Here is a 16,629-nt window from a genome sequence, read left to right on the forward strand (position 1 = left end):
AATACAGTGACCAGAACTGAATGTAACATCCCCAGCATGGTTGCATTGAGTGACCTAATCTTCTCAACCTTAGTCGCACAGAGATTAACTTTACCATAACAACTGATGCAAACTCCTAGTTAGCTGATGTAAAACATGGTTAGGAAATAATAAAGAAATATCCACAAAGAACAATCAATCTGGTGGCAAGTGCAATTTGATGACATTTCACTTGCACTAGCAAGGCAACTTAAGAGAGGACCATGTCAGGGTGGATTCTTGACCGGTCTCAATATTCAGTCATCCTTCAGACAAATCATACATTTTTTGTAGTTTTTCCTCAAAACAGTCTCCCATCCCCTAATGATTGTGCTTATGCTATGTGCCAATTAGTCTTCTCTTGCACTGAGTGCTGAATGGAGATTTCTAGAGAACACTCACAGGGAAATACTGTCAGAATCTGGGACAATATCTCAGTTTTGTGACAACATTCTGCAACCATATAACTGCAAAATACCAGTACCCTTGAACTTGAAGCCTAGTCGAGAAACAGGCTCCTTAGAAAGTCACTTAGCCTTTCTGTGGGTAGAATTTTCCAAAGTGCCCAAGTGATGTAGGAGCACAAATCCCCCTGGAAGCTAAGGGGGGTTGGCACCTAACTTCCTTAGGCTCTTCTGAAAATCCCGGCATGTGCCTCCGGTTTCTTGTTGGTAAAACAGGACTGATAATACTTTCTTCCCACTTCTGGGTGCTGTGAGGCTTAATTCATTTAGATGTGTCAAATGCAAAGAGATCTTCAAGGCCTCATGGGACAACAGAGCAGGACACAGTGTAAAATAATCAGAAATGGTGGTTTCCAAAGCTCAAAGATCACAAACTGATTAGCACACACAGTGCCCTTAAGATGAAATTTTACACTAGTGAAGTGTGGTAATCATATACATTTACTGTCCAGGGTATGATCTTGCTACCATAAAAGACCTCTTAATTAGAGCCCCTTGAAAACGAAGAAGTAAAACCTGATTCAGAACCTCCCTGCATAGTTACATACCCAGACAAACATTCATCTTGTCTTCATATTTTCTGTAGTTTTTCAGGTTCTTCAAGATTTTTTTAATCTATCTTTAAAAGGCCACACTACAGAAGGGAACTAGCTTCAGATTGAACAACTTCACTTTTTGGCAACTTTTTATTCATATCATACAGACAGTTAAAAGAACAACCTTCCCACTGTTATTACCAGCAGAGCTGGTCAGGAATTTTTCAATGAAATTTTTTTTTTTCATCTCATAATGCTAGTTCATCGAAACTGATGCTTTTCAAGGAAACATATTGGTTTTGATGACAATTTTGTGGGGAAGGTTTCTCAGGTCCTGAGTAGAATTTCTGGAAGAGAGGGAATGGGGAAGGGAGACCGACTGACTGACTACTCCAGAATAACCAATAGCTCAGTAGTCAGAAAACTCACCTAGGATGTGGGAGACCCATATGGAAGTCCTGCTCTGCCTGAGTGCTGTAATCATCAGCAAAATGGCTATTCTGGGCTAAGTCAAAAGGTCTAATATTCATTCCATTGTGGAACAAAATAAGATCTTGAAACGTCTTTTTTTTTAACAGAATTAAATTTTTGTTTTCTAGTCAGTCCTGACAATTTTTGCTGGAAAATGCAAGCTGGATTCAATATATCTTTAACTTTCCAGCAGACCTCTACCTGTTTAGACACTGTCATTTACTAATAGGAGCAACTAACAACAGGTTTAGGATATTGGACCCTCCCACCTGTATGATATTCAATTTTGGTGTTGAGGGGGATGTAAACCCAACCCACCAATATTCATAATTTTGATGTTTTCATGCATTGGCATTGTATAGTGCTGATGTTGCATTGCCCAAAATAAATTCAGGATCTTTTAATTAAATTTGACTTGCAGGCTAGGCATAGCACATGCTGGAATACTGTGTCCAGTTCTGGGTGCCACATTTTGAGAATGATGTGACCAAATTGGAGAGAGTCCAGAGGAGAGCTACAAAAATGATAAAGGGTTTAGAATACCTGACCCAGAAGGAAAGGTTTAAAAAACTTGGAAAAAGAATGAGGGGGGAAACTTGAGAACAGTCTTCAGATATGGGAAGGATTATTATAATGAGGACGGTGTTCACCTGTTTTCTATAGCCACTGATGATAGGAAGCACTGGAATAGATTTCCAAGTGAGGTTGTGGAATCTCCATCATTGGAGGTTTTAAGAACAGGTTAGCCAAACACCTGTCAGGTATGGTCTAGGTATACTTGGCCCTATCCCAGTGCTGGTGGCTGGCATAGATGACCTCTCAAGGTCCTTTCTAGCCCCACATTTCTATGATTCAAAGTGAGACAGGCCTCTGAGGTCTGCGACTGCTGTGAAGATAGTGGGACAGATGGTAACTGCCTTGGTTGTTCATGGATTGTGGGGGCAGTCAACTGAGCATTTTGTGAGAGAATACTCATAACTAAATTAAGAAAATGGAAAAGCTTTAAGGAACAATCAGCCTGATAGCTAATTGCCCCAGCAATGTGTACTAATCCTTAAGAGACACAAGATGGGTGAGGTAATATCTCTTATTGAACTATCTTCTGTTGGTGAGAGAAACAAGTGTTTGAGCTACACAGAGCTCTTGTTCAGTATGGGAAACCTACTCAGAGTGTCACAGCTAAATACAAGGTGGAACAGATTGATTAGCATAAGTAGTTAACACATATTTTAAGGGACCATTCAAGCTGAAGAGGCCCTTTACACCCCTCCAGTCATAGGGGGGAAAGGGAGCAGAGGATGGGAGGAAGCATCCAAGTGGGGAGTTGTTAGTGGGTTACAGCTTGTTGTAATAAGCCATAAATCCAGTATCTCTATTCAGGCCATGATTTTTAGTGTCTAGCAAAATGATGAATTTAAACTCTGACTCATCTTTTGAAAGTGTTATGTAGGTTGACTTCTGGGGGAAGGACTTGACATCCAATGTCTGGGCTGGGAGCACTTGCTATTAATATAATATCTTGGGACTAACACAGCTACAACAACACTATATACTAATCCTTACGCCTATTAAGCCTTTTACCCATGTTAGAGAACAGCAATTAAACTTAGCTTAACTACATCTCCAGCTAAAATTGTTCCTAACACAGTTTGGTACCAGTCATGCTGGGTCCTTGTATGCAATAGAATTTTTCAGCCACAATTCCCAATAGGTGCAACTCCACCACTGTTAGCACCTGGAGAAGAAGAAGAAGGCTCAGGTGAGCTTGTGCATTTTTTACCACCAAGTTTGTTAATACTACTCTGGGCACGGTTAGATGACATGATGGTTAAAAACTTGAGGTCTGTCATTGTTGGTACCACGGGTGGAAAAAGTGGGAATTATATGTCTGAAAAAGTCTAGTGTAGACATTTTTGGCGGCCTAGTGTCCTCCTTCTTCCTTCCCCCCCTCCCACCTCATGCTTTAACTTTTAAAAAACTTTTGCTGTTTTTGCTGTGATAAAGGATTTCTGTTTATTTGCTCCTTCGTATTCTGGTTTCTCAGCAACTCTAGCATCTTTGCCTAACTATTCATATTGGACCTGATTTGCCTTTCTCTCACACAATTTGACAATGGTGTAACCCCACTGCCTTCAATGGCAGTTTCTCTTACTTTATACTAATGCAAAGGGAGACTTGTGCATTAAGGCTGTGTTGGACTGATCCAAAATTTGTTGCACCATATTGCAAAGTAAAGCTTGGAGACCTTAGTGATTTCTGTAACTGGCTTAGCAGACTTTCAGGGGAAGGACTTGGCAACCAGGTATCTGGGCTGGGAGCTCTCACTATTAATATAGTTAGAAGGGGGAGGATTTTGGCAGCTGCAGGGAGTTGCAGCGTTTTATATTTATTCCACTCCAGTAAGGAGGAATGATAAGTGGGGAAGGTGTAGTTCTGTGCTGGAGGGGTTGCAACACCATGAGTACCCTAGCAATTCATCTTGCTATCCATCTGGACACTTGGCACTTGCCTGGGGTTAGATCAGATGCTAAGCCATAACTTGCTGTGTGTTGTTATTATTAGTGGAACGTTCAATTATTTTCAAAGGAGGGGGCATGAACAAATGTATATTTAGACTTAATCAAGTACTGTACAAAACCGAATTTAAAAGTTTGGGGCACCACCTAGTGGCAGCAAAGCAATATGCTCAGTTTGCAATAATGGCTCAGGTCAGAAAACCCTACTGAGGCAGTGTCCACTGCTGGATTGCAGCAGATGATTAAAACAGGACAATGCCAATTTAAAAGTCGTCTATTGTAAACTAACTAATTTAACCTAATGCCAATAACCTCATTATTAGAAAGTTTACATTTTATTTATTTTTATCAGTCACTATTGACATTGGCTGTTCACTTTCTGCACTTCTCTCAGCTTGGCCAATCAAATAACAAGGAAGACAGTTTCACTTTCACGTCTTCAGCATGCAATGTTTGGGCTGTAAACAATCTAGAGGGATGTTTAGTTGTTTAAAAACAATATATGGGTGGAAACATTTCTATTAGGTTATATTTAACTAGATAGTAGGGTGACTGCTCTTTGTATTTTCCATCTAGGCCCCCCTCGCTCCTCTATCTGAGTACTTCCCATGCATTAAATGAGTCGCAGAACATCTCTGTGTGGTAGAGAGGTAGTAGTATCCTCATTTGACAATGGAATAGTGAGGCAGCAAGATTAAGTGGCGTGCCCAAGGTCACACAAAGTCAATGGCAGAACTGCCTCCAGATTCCCGGTCCAGCAACTTAACTACAAAATTGCCCTTCTTTTCAAATACAGACTGTTCCATGACCTATATCATCTAAGGCTTGATGCATGTGAATAGGTGAAAAGTATGTTTTCACATGCAATTATCTTTCAATTTGTGATTTTTGCTATAAATAATACTGTGTAATAGTGTTCCTTAAAACTAAGCTTTTTCCTTTATTTCCTTGAAGTATAGCTGGTTACCCTTTTGACCGTGTCCCTTGTAAAGAACACATTTAGTGCTTTTCTGCCTGTGTGTATGGGTTAGGGTAAAGGAATTTCAAACATAGACATCAAAAACTATCTTGGGCTAAATTGTACAAAACCAGCAACATTTATTCATGTCCAAAGACTCCATTTAATGGTAGCTTCCAGCTTTTCTATCCCAGCTGAAGCAATAGAATTGCTATTCCCCAGGACGGACTAGCAATTTTGAATTGATTTTAAAGGCTCAATTAGGGGCTACATAACAGCCCCATGGCTAAATTCCCAACAAGATAAAAGTTTACAGCATCGCATTAACTGTTCTATTTCTTTTAGGTCAACTATTGTGTAAGAGGTTATTTTACCTTGAAAAGCAGCCAGACTTATCCTGAGGCAGCAAAGCTGCATTTCAGAATTAAACAGAGCCTGGACAGTACTATCCAGTTAAAATTCACATTTAATTACATGCATTAATAATCTTATTAAAGTAGGCCTAATTTAAAAAAACTTACTTCTCACTAGTTTTTAGTTTTCTTTTTGCATTTTTCTCTGCTTGGGCAATGAAAATAAATAGTCTAGTCAGTTTCACCACTTTCACATTCTCTTGCACTGGTGAGCTGTTGCAAATGTTGTAGTTACATCCATTGCAGGGGGATTTTTTTTTTTAAATCAAAACTGATTCCACTGAAACTTTTTTAATTATGTATCCATTTCTATTGCTATTCTGTTGCTTGCTTTTAAAAATTTTAAGTGGACCAAAGTAGACTTGATAATGCTCCCTTTAAAATGTTTTTATATTGATTTTTTTTCATTGATGCAATACAGGATCTATCGTGCATCCAATTTCAGAAAGCTTTTGCCTCTTAATGCAATAAATTTGATTTGTACATAATTAGCTTTTGCAATTAGTGTAATATTTTATGTACAGGAAGTAACACTTAGCACCACTACTCAATGCTTAACATTTCACAAACTACTCATATGTTAACCATCCACTAAGGCAGGGTAACATTGCATATTTTACAAATGGAGAAACTGAGACAAAAGTTAAGGATGGGATCTTCAGAAGAGCTCAGTACTGGCCTAATTCGTATCACATTGCTTCCCAACAGTAAGTGGCAGAGCTGAGAATTTGGAAGTATGTAGGCCTGAATCCATAAAAGGACTGGGGTGTTGTGATGCAGAGCATTGCAATGCCTATTAGATACCTAGAAAAATCACAGGAACACCACTGCAATCCACAAAGCCTGAGGTAGGGACCTAAGAATGCAACCCACAAAGCCAGTGTGCTAAGGAGGAGCTACCGAAGGCAGCCAAAGGGAAATGTGCACAAAAGGGATGTGCCCTAACTCCCACTCCTGACATGAAGATAGCTGCCTAAGCCTGAACTAGTGATCCATGAAGTGGCAGAAGATGGACACGATTGACTCTATAATGAAGTGCAGTGGTGCCTAAAAATGGGATTTAGGTTCCTAAATCTGGGGATTAGGCACCCAAACACTTTTATGGATTGGGACCCTAAAGTTGAATCCTGTACTCCAGCCATTAGACCACACTCTCTCTACACTCTAAAGCAGTGGTTCTCAAACATTAGCAACCCGAGGACCCCCATTTTGATTTTAAAATTTTCAGACTTCCAAGCCCCCTGCTCAGCCCCCACCCCTTTCTGTCCCCACTCCTTCCCCTCCCTCCCAGCGCCTCCTTCCTTGGCATGCAGGAGGCGCTGGGAGGAGGAGTTGTTGCGGGAGGGAGGGGAGAAGAGTTGATCAGCAGGGCCCGTAGACCCCCTGGAGTACCCTTGTGGACCCCAATTTGAGAAACACTGCTCTAACAGATACAAAGTATGCGGACTGTATAACAGAGTGGGAACACTATTTTATTCTCTAATAGATCTGTCAAACAAGGGTGTGGGGAAGCACTTTGCAGCAAACTGTGGACAACAGGTAAACTCAAAACATGGTAGAGAACATTCTCAGTTCAGGTCAACCAGTTGAGATTCAGTCTTATTTGGCCCCTGTGATAAAGCATTTAGTAGAAACTTCCAGGCCATATAAAAAAAAAATCAAGGTTCTTGTTCCTTTCGTGATCAGAAAGTCTTTTTGTGGACCAAATGCTGAGGAGCATAGATTTCCTTTTAAGATATTGAATGTGGGTGTCATTGATCCAACCCACAATGATACACTTATAGGCACATGCAACAATATGTTCATTATCATTGTTATAACTGTCCTCCCTCTGTTTGTTACACCCACTTGTCACAGCTTGTCTTACTTCAGATGGAAAGCCCTCTGGGAGATGGCTCCTGTCTGGGTACTACTGATGTATAAGTAAATTTGAAAACCGCATGTCCCTTCAGCATGTTGACTATATTTACTATTGTCCCTAACTGCTGATTTAGCACATGAAGCCTTGAGGGACAACTGTTTTGAAATACTAGATGTAAGAGCATATTTCCTTAATAGCTAGAGGCCACACCATGGGTCGTTAGAAATTGGTAGACAGACAATAACATTATTGATGGGCTGAGTAAAAATATAGGACCAAACAATCAGTATCTTTGCTCAAGTCACATATATACTTTTAATATTAGCATGTGAACAAATATTAGCAGCCTTTGTTGCTGGCAAACCACCTTGAACTTCCCATATTACTAAATGGGGTGTAGAGGAGGCAGTACGAGCCACTTCCCAGATAGATGGAGAGAAGTGTCCTGGTGTTTCTTTAGTATGGGAAAAAAATGAGAACCTCTGCTGTAAAGTTGCACTAGTGATTAGATTCTGAAACTACACCATGCCATAGTTACTGTGCAACAGGACATGCCAGCCTTGAAATTACCCCCAGACTTAAGCCTCAGAAATGTATGTGTACAAGAAATCTAACAAACAAAAGATCGGAAGCAGCAGGTAAATGTCAGATATAGTGTTTTTAAAGCCTCAGATTGTAAGCCTCAGATTGCTTTTATTGTACAGGCTAAAGACTCAAATAGGGTTAGGTTACATACATTATTACACAGTGCGTATGTGCAACAAGCTTGAAGTATCACTAAGCTACCAAATCAAGAACTATTGATGTCACCTAAATAAAAAGTTGGTATCTTTAACCTCTTTCATACAAGTCAAACTGATATTTCTTTATGTACAGATGGTATTTGTGGACTAGTTAAAGATAATCTAAAAATCAGAGCTTTAACCATAACCCTTACAATGGATAACTTCATAACAGGCACTCCTAGTTTATGTACTTGACAGAACTTCATTATCTTGAAGACCAAAAACTGAGATTTTAAAGCAACTGATATTTTTACTTCTCTCAATCATGCTGTAACTGAATATAATATATTGTATAGGCTCCTTACTGAATGCAGAATGTTTTACTACGTGAAAAAAAAGTCAGTGACTTATGGGTACATTAGGAAATAGCAATTAATTGTTTGCAAAATGCTAATTTATTGATGTATTTTAACTGTGTAGCTCCATGCAAGGGTACACTTTACAAATTATGGAACAAGTAAAGTTTTCAACAGCTTTTTTGTACTTGCATCCTCTTTAATTCCTAGTATTTTGAAATGAGTTGTTCAGAAGGTAAATTTATAAGGAATTACTTTTAAGAAAAGAAATCTTACATGAATCTAGTAGAACAAAAACATTTAGAAGCTTTAGTTGTTAGAACCCAAAGTACATATTTATCAAAAGCAGCATACAGTATCTGCACCAAACTCCCACGTTATATATGCAGGAGAAGCCGCATACAGTACCTGCATAAAAATCCAAGGAACATATTTTAGGTACACATGGTACCTGAAAATCTGTAGCAGCCCCAGAAGTTAACTTAATAAGAATGACAAATGTCCAATGAATTTACAGTTTCTGTAGCAGGGAAGGATTAACAACAAAATACAAACATGTCTGAGTGAGCCCTGTTCTTATTTGCACAATTAAATCTGAACAGTGCGTACTCAAATTCAGCACACTAGTGACATCTGCACTATGACACCACCCCAGCAGAACCATGCACTCCAGGAGCCCTTCCCTAGACCACAGAGGAGAAAGCCAGCCATTTGCCCCTTGTGGCTGGCTTACAGATCCTGAGAGTGGTCTGCCACCCTGAGATGATAGGCTCTAATGGGCTGCTATCAAGATCAGATTACATTTATGGTGCAGTATCACCATGGTTTGGCTGAATTTTATGGTTGAACTTCACACTTCTTCAGGTTTCTTTGCACTTAATTTGTCATTTCTTAAAGGCAAACAAAATACATTTACTTTAAAAGAAAAATTTATTTTCTCAAGTCACACACAGTTTTAAACAGATGTAGGACAACTTATTTCACATTTTGAGCCTTCACCAAAGCACGCACACACTAAGTCACATGTACAGTAAGTGTTTTTCTATTATTATTCTTCCTGGACTGAAATATCATTAAGGTGCATAGGCAGATGAAGACTCGCATTTTAGAGAATGGTTCATAAATCTGTATGAAAAGTGACATGTAAAAACTTTTCATGTTATCAAAGTCTTTTCACAACATAAATGTGTTTAAAACAATTCATAAGCTTGATTTCAAAACAATAAAAACCCGGCCACCCTAAATCAAATAGAACATATTACCAGTATAGTCTTCCAAAAAGATTCCCAAAACTTTAAAATAAGTTTCAAATATATACAGATTTATAACTTAAGTGCTCATTTGCTCTAATATTTTAATCATGCAAGAGTTGCAAAAGGAGAGATGTGTTTCTTACAGAGGCTTTTCTGAAAATGCAGTAAAACTCTTCACTCGTGCAAAGAACAAAGGGGTGTACATCTTGTCAATGTCAAAAGCAGAGACTGCAGTCTCACCAGTAGATCTACAAAGAACGTTACAAAAGTGAGTTACCTTCATCAAATATAAACTGCCATTTAAATCCTTCCATCTGTATTCAGGGGAGTGATAAGGAGTAATCCAGTATTTTCATAATGCAAAGTATGCACAAAGCCACATACACACAAGCTAACCACTTCAGGGAAGTTAAGTAGTTGATATTTTCAACCTGAGTTATCCTTAAAAAGATTGTAACTGTTACACTGTGACATTGTGTTTTATAGGAGTTGTTCATTTGTTGGACAGCACAAGGGCTACGCATCATTTAGGTCCCAATTAAAACCTCCAAACAGGGCTTACATGGTGTATAGCCCTTATGCTAGACTTCAGCCAACGGGCAAATTCCACACTGGTGCAGAACAACAGTGTTGCACAAATCAATTTGTATAGGTCAGGAGGCTATCCTCATGTGCTAGATAGAGAACATAACTGGGAATCTAACTCTATGAGCATTAAATAGGCTAATAAGATATGATATCACTTTACTGTAGTACAGATTCATGATTCTCACTGAGGCATGCAAATATGGTATTTTTACATTAAACATTCCTAGCTATGGCTGCTTTACTAGGGCAATATCCTCCTCCTTGGATTCCAAATTCTGAATCCTATAACAGGAATGGAAAGTATAATGCAGTGTGGAATGCCATTGCTTATCGTGATAATCATTTTATTAATAATACAAGCACATACTGGAGAGTCAGGAGACAGCCAAAATACAAGTCATGCTTTCAATGTGACATGGCATTATATATATTTGTGAACAGTTTACTAGGAACAAAAATATTTCTGCTTAGGATTGCCGAGTACAATAGATCAAATACTATTCATAAATCTTACTAAATTGCAAAAACTCCATGCCTTCATGTTTAGGATACTTTCCCATACTTTACATTGCCAAAAAGTAGTGATCCTGTAAGTTCTTAGAATGCTAACAAAATGCCAAACCAAGACCATAATTATTTTATTTTCAAGTCATTTGTTTAAACCACAAAACTCTTAGCACATTTTGTCATTGGATAGATGAATGCTTCCAGCCTTATTACTTGCAAACATCTTGTTCTCAGTTTATTAACTTACTTGTAAGTTATGTTACAAGAATGATGTATCCAAACAAGCTTGTTGAATCTCTGGCGGCCACTGGAACATAGCTGTAGTCCTACATGAAAACTGTGCTCTGTTTCTGGTACAGAAACACGGCGGAAATACCTGTATTTGTGGTAGTCAATTGGTTTCTGTACAATAAACACAAAGTTTAGTGACACACAAAGAACATACAGCACTACCATGGTTTACCATAACACTTTAAATAAGTGTGAAGACAGATCCTGAAATAGCAAAAACTCCATGTTTTCATATATAGGATACTTTTATTTACATTGCCAAAAAGTAGTGATCCTTTAAGTTCTTAGAAGGAAAGAGTGATGATAAAATGCCAAACTAAGACCATAATTATTTTATTTTCAAGTCATTTGTTTAAACCTCAGAACTCTTAGAACGTTTTACCACTTCCTTATTTAGCACACATCCTACACTATGTCTCACACATAGGAAACTCTAGAATTAAGTAGTAATATTACTTGAAAAATTGTTTAACTTATACCAAGTTACATATGGAGCAGGATTTCATAGAAAATAAAATTTCTCAAACTCAATATAGGGTTTGAGGAAAAACTGAGACTAAGTTAGCTGCATGTACAATAACACAACCCTTGTAATTACTTTGACACTACTTACTATAGGTGTTTCTTTTTTTGTGCAACATCTGTTGTTGAAAGTTATTCCCAGTTAAATTCTTGACCAGGAATTCATTATTTAGATTCATTTATTTAATGCTGCAGAAATAAGTTTCATACAGATGAAAGGTGATGTCATAAAAAGATCTTTGCTGCTGCTCCCACCTTTTTCTTCTTCCTCTGACTTAATTCTCATGCCACCATCTTGTGAGCTGGGGATACACATCTCTTTTTAAATTTAGCAAGGCTGTTATAAATTAATACAGGCCTTGTGTAGCAATCAAGCTTGGGGAACAGTTGGCAGAAGAGGGCTTACTGGGGGAGAAATGGTGTCTAAGTGTGAACAAAGTCATTTTACAACAAATAGGCTTGGCACGATATATTGATTCAGAGAGACTGCTTTCTTGCTTCAGAAAGTTAATATATTTTTGGAAGGAGACAAGTAAGTTGTTATATTTTACAAGTGCTCTAATGTGTGGTAATTTATCTGACATCACTTCATGCACCAAGTTCATTAGCAAGTCTCTGAAACAGTCACACCTCCATATGCTCTTTAAAGACACAATTGTGGGGAAGCCTTAAGAAAAAAAATCCCACTCTCCTTACCCTCTCGTTCTCTTATTTCTCTTATTTTATTTTGGTACCTACCTCTTCCTTCTTCTTCATTAATACAGCAAATACTTTGGTTTGATTGTCTGTATCCTGGGAGAGGCGATAATGGCCAAGCAAGATTGCATCAGTTCTGGAAGGTTAAAGGGATGGTCTCAAGCACGTACTGTTAAGGATACTAGTTTTTATTTATGCTACAAAAACACCTAAGCATTAAGACTGACAATAGTTGTAAGATCTATTTTTCCTTCCATTACTGACTTGAGGATGTGAGCCTTTGGGCAAGGGAATATTTCTGTGTTTTGTAAAGCATCAGGCCTGTTATAGGTGATGAATTATAATGTTCATAAAATTGTTTTTTAGTATTTTTCTTAATTAGGACAGAGTAGACTGGCTAGTCAGTTTTCTTAATACAATTTCTAGTTATTTTCACTTTCAAATTCTTATGCAATAGCTCAAAACTGCATTGTTTTAGAGATGCAAACACATTTCCACAATAATTTAATAAGTTCACGGGAACGTTTCAAGGAGGAAACATCCTCCTTGACCCAGAGAAACTAATATTTCCTTGATTCTTTCTACTCCTTCCTAGACGTTCACTTCTGTTCAGATAGCCTTTCACTGTTTGCCCTCTTTTCCTACTTCCTTGCCTTTCTTGGGGGGAGGGAGGAATCCTCAAATCACAAGACCAACAATGCATGTCTCTTCCATCTGTTCACTCTGAGTTTCTCCAGACATTGTCCAAGGCCTTGATCTTACAATCAGATGTCTGATTCCAGAATCAGGGTCTTAAATTGTAATGTCCCTTGAAGCAGGGACTAGGTCTTACATTTTCCTGTAAAGAACTATGAATATCTCTGGCACAATAGAAACAATAAATGATGTTTCCATTGTTGTTTTTACTTTTCCTAAATCTAGAGGCTAACATGAGTTAACATGGTTAAGCACTAGAATAAATTGGTTAAGCACTGGAATAAATTGCCTAGAGAGGTTGTGGAATCTCCATCATTGGGGATTTTTAAGAGCGGGTTGGACAAACACCTGTCAGGGATGGTCTAGATAATACTTAGTCCTGCCCTGAGTGCAGGGGACTGGACAAGATGATCTTTCGAGGTCCCTTCCAGTTCTATGATTCTATGAAAAGCGTCCTTTTTCTGCAGGGTAAAAAACAACGCGTGAGGCAGATAAATGTGCAATTTCAACATACCTTGTATTTTTAGTCCGTAAACGAGGAACAATAGATTGAGGATCTTCAGGAGTTGTTAGCATCATTACTTGACCATCTGGGAAGAATCTCATGTATCTGCAAAAATACAATTATACAATAAAAACCTGGAAAAAGTAGTAGACATACTGTTTTCTCATGGGAGCCTTTCACAGAAAGGTGTAGCATTACAGGTGCTAATTCCTAGCATTTAAAAACAGATTTTCACATATTTTCAAAAGCATAGAAACAGCTCATCAGAAACCAAAAGACCTGGTTTGGGAGACCACATGACCAAACTATGCAGACTTTTGCAAGAGCACAGAAGTTAAGAACTTCTGTTCAGAGAAGGAATGCAGAAAAGGAGCTACTGACCAGAAGTCAAGATGAATCTTATATAAACTTTGGGAACCTTCTTCCTACCCAGTACCCACTGAGATAAATGTAATTAGCTCTTAACTCATATTAATCTGAAGAAGTCTGTTTGATAGTGCTTCTCTACCTTAAGTATCAGATTTGAGATATTAAGATCAGATACCAAATCTAGAAAGACAGGCTGATACTTTCCAAATCATATGAATGATTATGCGATTGACTGGTATCCTGTAGCTCATTTTAGACTCAGGAGGGGACAGCAGAGTAGAACAATTAGCTATGTGAATAGTGGAATGAGAAGGCTAAGAAAGGCAGTGAATGAGTAATTGGAAAGAGTTCAAAAGACAGATTTAAAAAAACCAGCCTTTAAATCTACTTGCTTGGTTATGAGTAAATTTAAAAGGTAATTTTTATTTAATCTCTTTTTTTTTTTTTTTCTGAGCACTATTTTGATGGGCACAAAGAAAGGAATGATTTGGGGAGAGGGAGAAATCTGTGGCATCTTTAAAGCTCTAGTTTTGACATGAGCAGACGGTGCAACTGAGAAGGAAAATGAGTTTCTAAACCTACCTCTATTGACCAGAGGTAACAGTATTCCTTATGGCCTTGATCCTGGAAATACTTACACCCAAGTAACTTTACACACTTAGTGTTCCACTGAGCTAAACTGAACTACTAGTGTTTGCAGTATTGAGATCTATATTTGAATGAACAGTACTTGGAGAGAGGGGGAAATACTTCCCTCACTCAGTTTACTACAGTTCTACCTGTAATATTCCACTTGGTGCCATGCTCTATAGAAACCATCAAGAGACTGCTCTCCTTGACGTATGTATGTTGTCTTGCTGATGTACACACCTACAGAAATGAAGCAAATAAGTACCTAAAAATTCAAGCATCTTTTAAAAGTGCATAAACATACAAGATTAAAAATTATGGCTGTATAGGTTTTCAGCTATATTTTTGTTACCTAAAAAGGAGGAAGAACTTTCTTTTAAAGATGATCTGCATATTCAAAACCAAACTGAATTTAGATAAGGCCTAACATTTGTGGCACTATATAATTAGACAGAAATAAAAGATTATGCAACTTTTTTCTGGCAAAATCATACATAACAATGAAGACATCTGTTTCCAAAAATACTCCTTACCATCAAATCGAACACGGGGCCTTTCCAGAAACATTTCTCTCCAGGAGGTATAAGGAACAAGTTTATTACAGCTTCTGCCCCAAACCCTCAAACAGGCTTGATGCCAGATTTCAGGATCCCTAGTGAAGATATAAAAGCAAAACCCATAGCTTTATAGCACCTTGCTGAACTCCACTATCAAGGCACAAAAGACGAGTGGGGAACTTTAAGAACGTAGTGGTAGATGGGGTCTGGATAGAGTTAAAGGCATTTTTCTTAGACTGCTCAATTACTAAATTATTAAGCCACATAGAACTTGGAATCATTGAGGAGCTAGAAAGCCATTTTCTCATCAAAAAGTAAAACATATGAAGCAGTGACAATACAGCACAGAACTTTCTGAGTGTGTCAACCTGGCATTGCTTAGTGATGTCTACATGGTGATCAAAGTCACGGTACTATTATTTTAGGACTCCTCAACTCCATTTAACAATATGTCCTCTCTTTTGTGAGCAAAGGTACTCCTTGCTCATAAACATCATTCAAATATCACCAAAACATATTAGCTTATATTAGACTAATAGCTTCTATCTATCCAGACATTTACACCACAAACATCATTGGTGTATTTGAGCACCTGATTAGTATTATCAGGAGTTTAACATGGGACTACTCATGAATAAGTAGAGCAGGATTTAGCCCAATATATAGATTTAACAGCCTAAACGCAAAAACATTTTCTTAATACAGGCAGCTTTCCTCTATGGATTCACTACCAGTCTTTATATACCAATACTAATAATACCAACCTCTTATATAGTGCTTTTTTCATCAGCAGATCTCAAAGCACTTCCCAAAGGAGGTCAATATCATTATTCCCATTTTACAGATGGGGAAACTGAGGCACGGGGAAGCAAAAAGACTTGGTCAAGGTCACCAACAGGCCAATGGCAGAGGCAGGAATAGAACCTAGGGATCTTGAGTCCCAGCACAGCACTCATCTATTAGGCAGGGTTTTTCACAATGTTTGGCAATTTTAACTGTTTATACAGCAATATACAGTCCCTGCTCACATTAAGGTAAACAAACTGTATTCTCATGAAAATGACAATTTGATTAAGATAAATGCCACCAGCAATTTTTTAATTCCCACACAGACTTTTTCTACCTAAGTAAATGTCTACGGCTATAATTTTATACTAGTAACCAGGTTAAAGACTAAGATTAAGAAAAGCTCCTTGCTCTCCACCCAAGAGAACAGAAGGTGAATATCTCACTCTATGGATAAAGTTTCAATTATACCTGGCACAAATGTAAAATCCTCTGCAGACCAGAGATAGCTGCTCTAATGACCTTAGGTCCAGATCACTGGAAACCACCCATCGAAAAATGTACATTAGCACTTCCATAGGCAGCACTGTGAACAGAAAATAATTAAGTGATCACATGGTAACATGACAATAATCAAAGAAATTATTTCCCCGATCCTATTTTTGATAGCTACCAAAATCCTGTTTTTCACAGGAAATTAGAGAACAAATTTGACTGGGAATAGTCAACCAAATACCTTACAAAAAAATATCTGATGCACTATAAAGAACTTCACATAATATACAAATGTTAAGACACGACATGCTAACAAAATATTTTTTAGATGTGGTCTTAAAGACTACACAGCTACATATCTTTTCAGGGCACAACAGGTATATCACTGATTTTATGAAACAATTATTTCTCCAGCA

General features: G+C 38.0%; 1 protein-coding gene across 2 annotated transcripts in view; it reads right to left on the minus strand.

The window, feature by feature from the left end:
• Positions 1-7,876: 7,876 nt before the first annotated feature.
• The window catches only part of FBXO9 (F-box protein 9), a 44,107-nt gene continuing 35,354 nt past the window's right edge, over positions 7,877-16,629 (minus strand). For both annotated transcript variants that reach the window (XM_054021861.1, XM_054021860.1), the window contains 7 exons: positions 16,190-16,304; positions 14,909-15,027; positions 14,525-14,615; positions 13,386-13,481; positions 12,218-12,311; positions 10,914-11,068; positions 7,877-9,819 (listed from right to left, as the gene is read on the minus strand). In XM_054021861.1, the coding sequence (XP_053877836.1) occupies positions 9,711-9,819; positions 10,914-11,068; positions 12,218-12,311; positions 13,386-13,481; positions 14,525-14,615; positions 14,909-15,027; positions 16,190-16,304 (779 nt within the window). In that variant the 3' untranslated portion in view covers positions 7,877-9,710. The remainder of the gene's footprint in view (positions 9,820-10,913; positions 11,069-12,217; positions 12,312-13,385; positions 13,482-14,524; positions 14,616-14,908; positions 15,028-16,189; positions 16,305-16,629) is intronic.

Source organism: Malaclemys terrapin, chromosome 3 (genome assembly GCF_027887155.1).
Source record: "Malaclemys terrapin pileata isolate rMalTer1 chromosome 3, rMalTer1.hap1, whole genome shotgun sequence".
Taxonomy (NCBI): domain Eukaryota; kingdom Metazoa; phylum Chordata; order Testudines; family Emydidae; genus Malaclemys; species Malaclemys terrapin.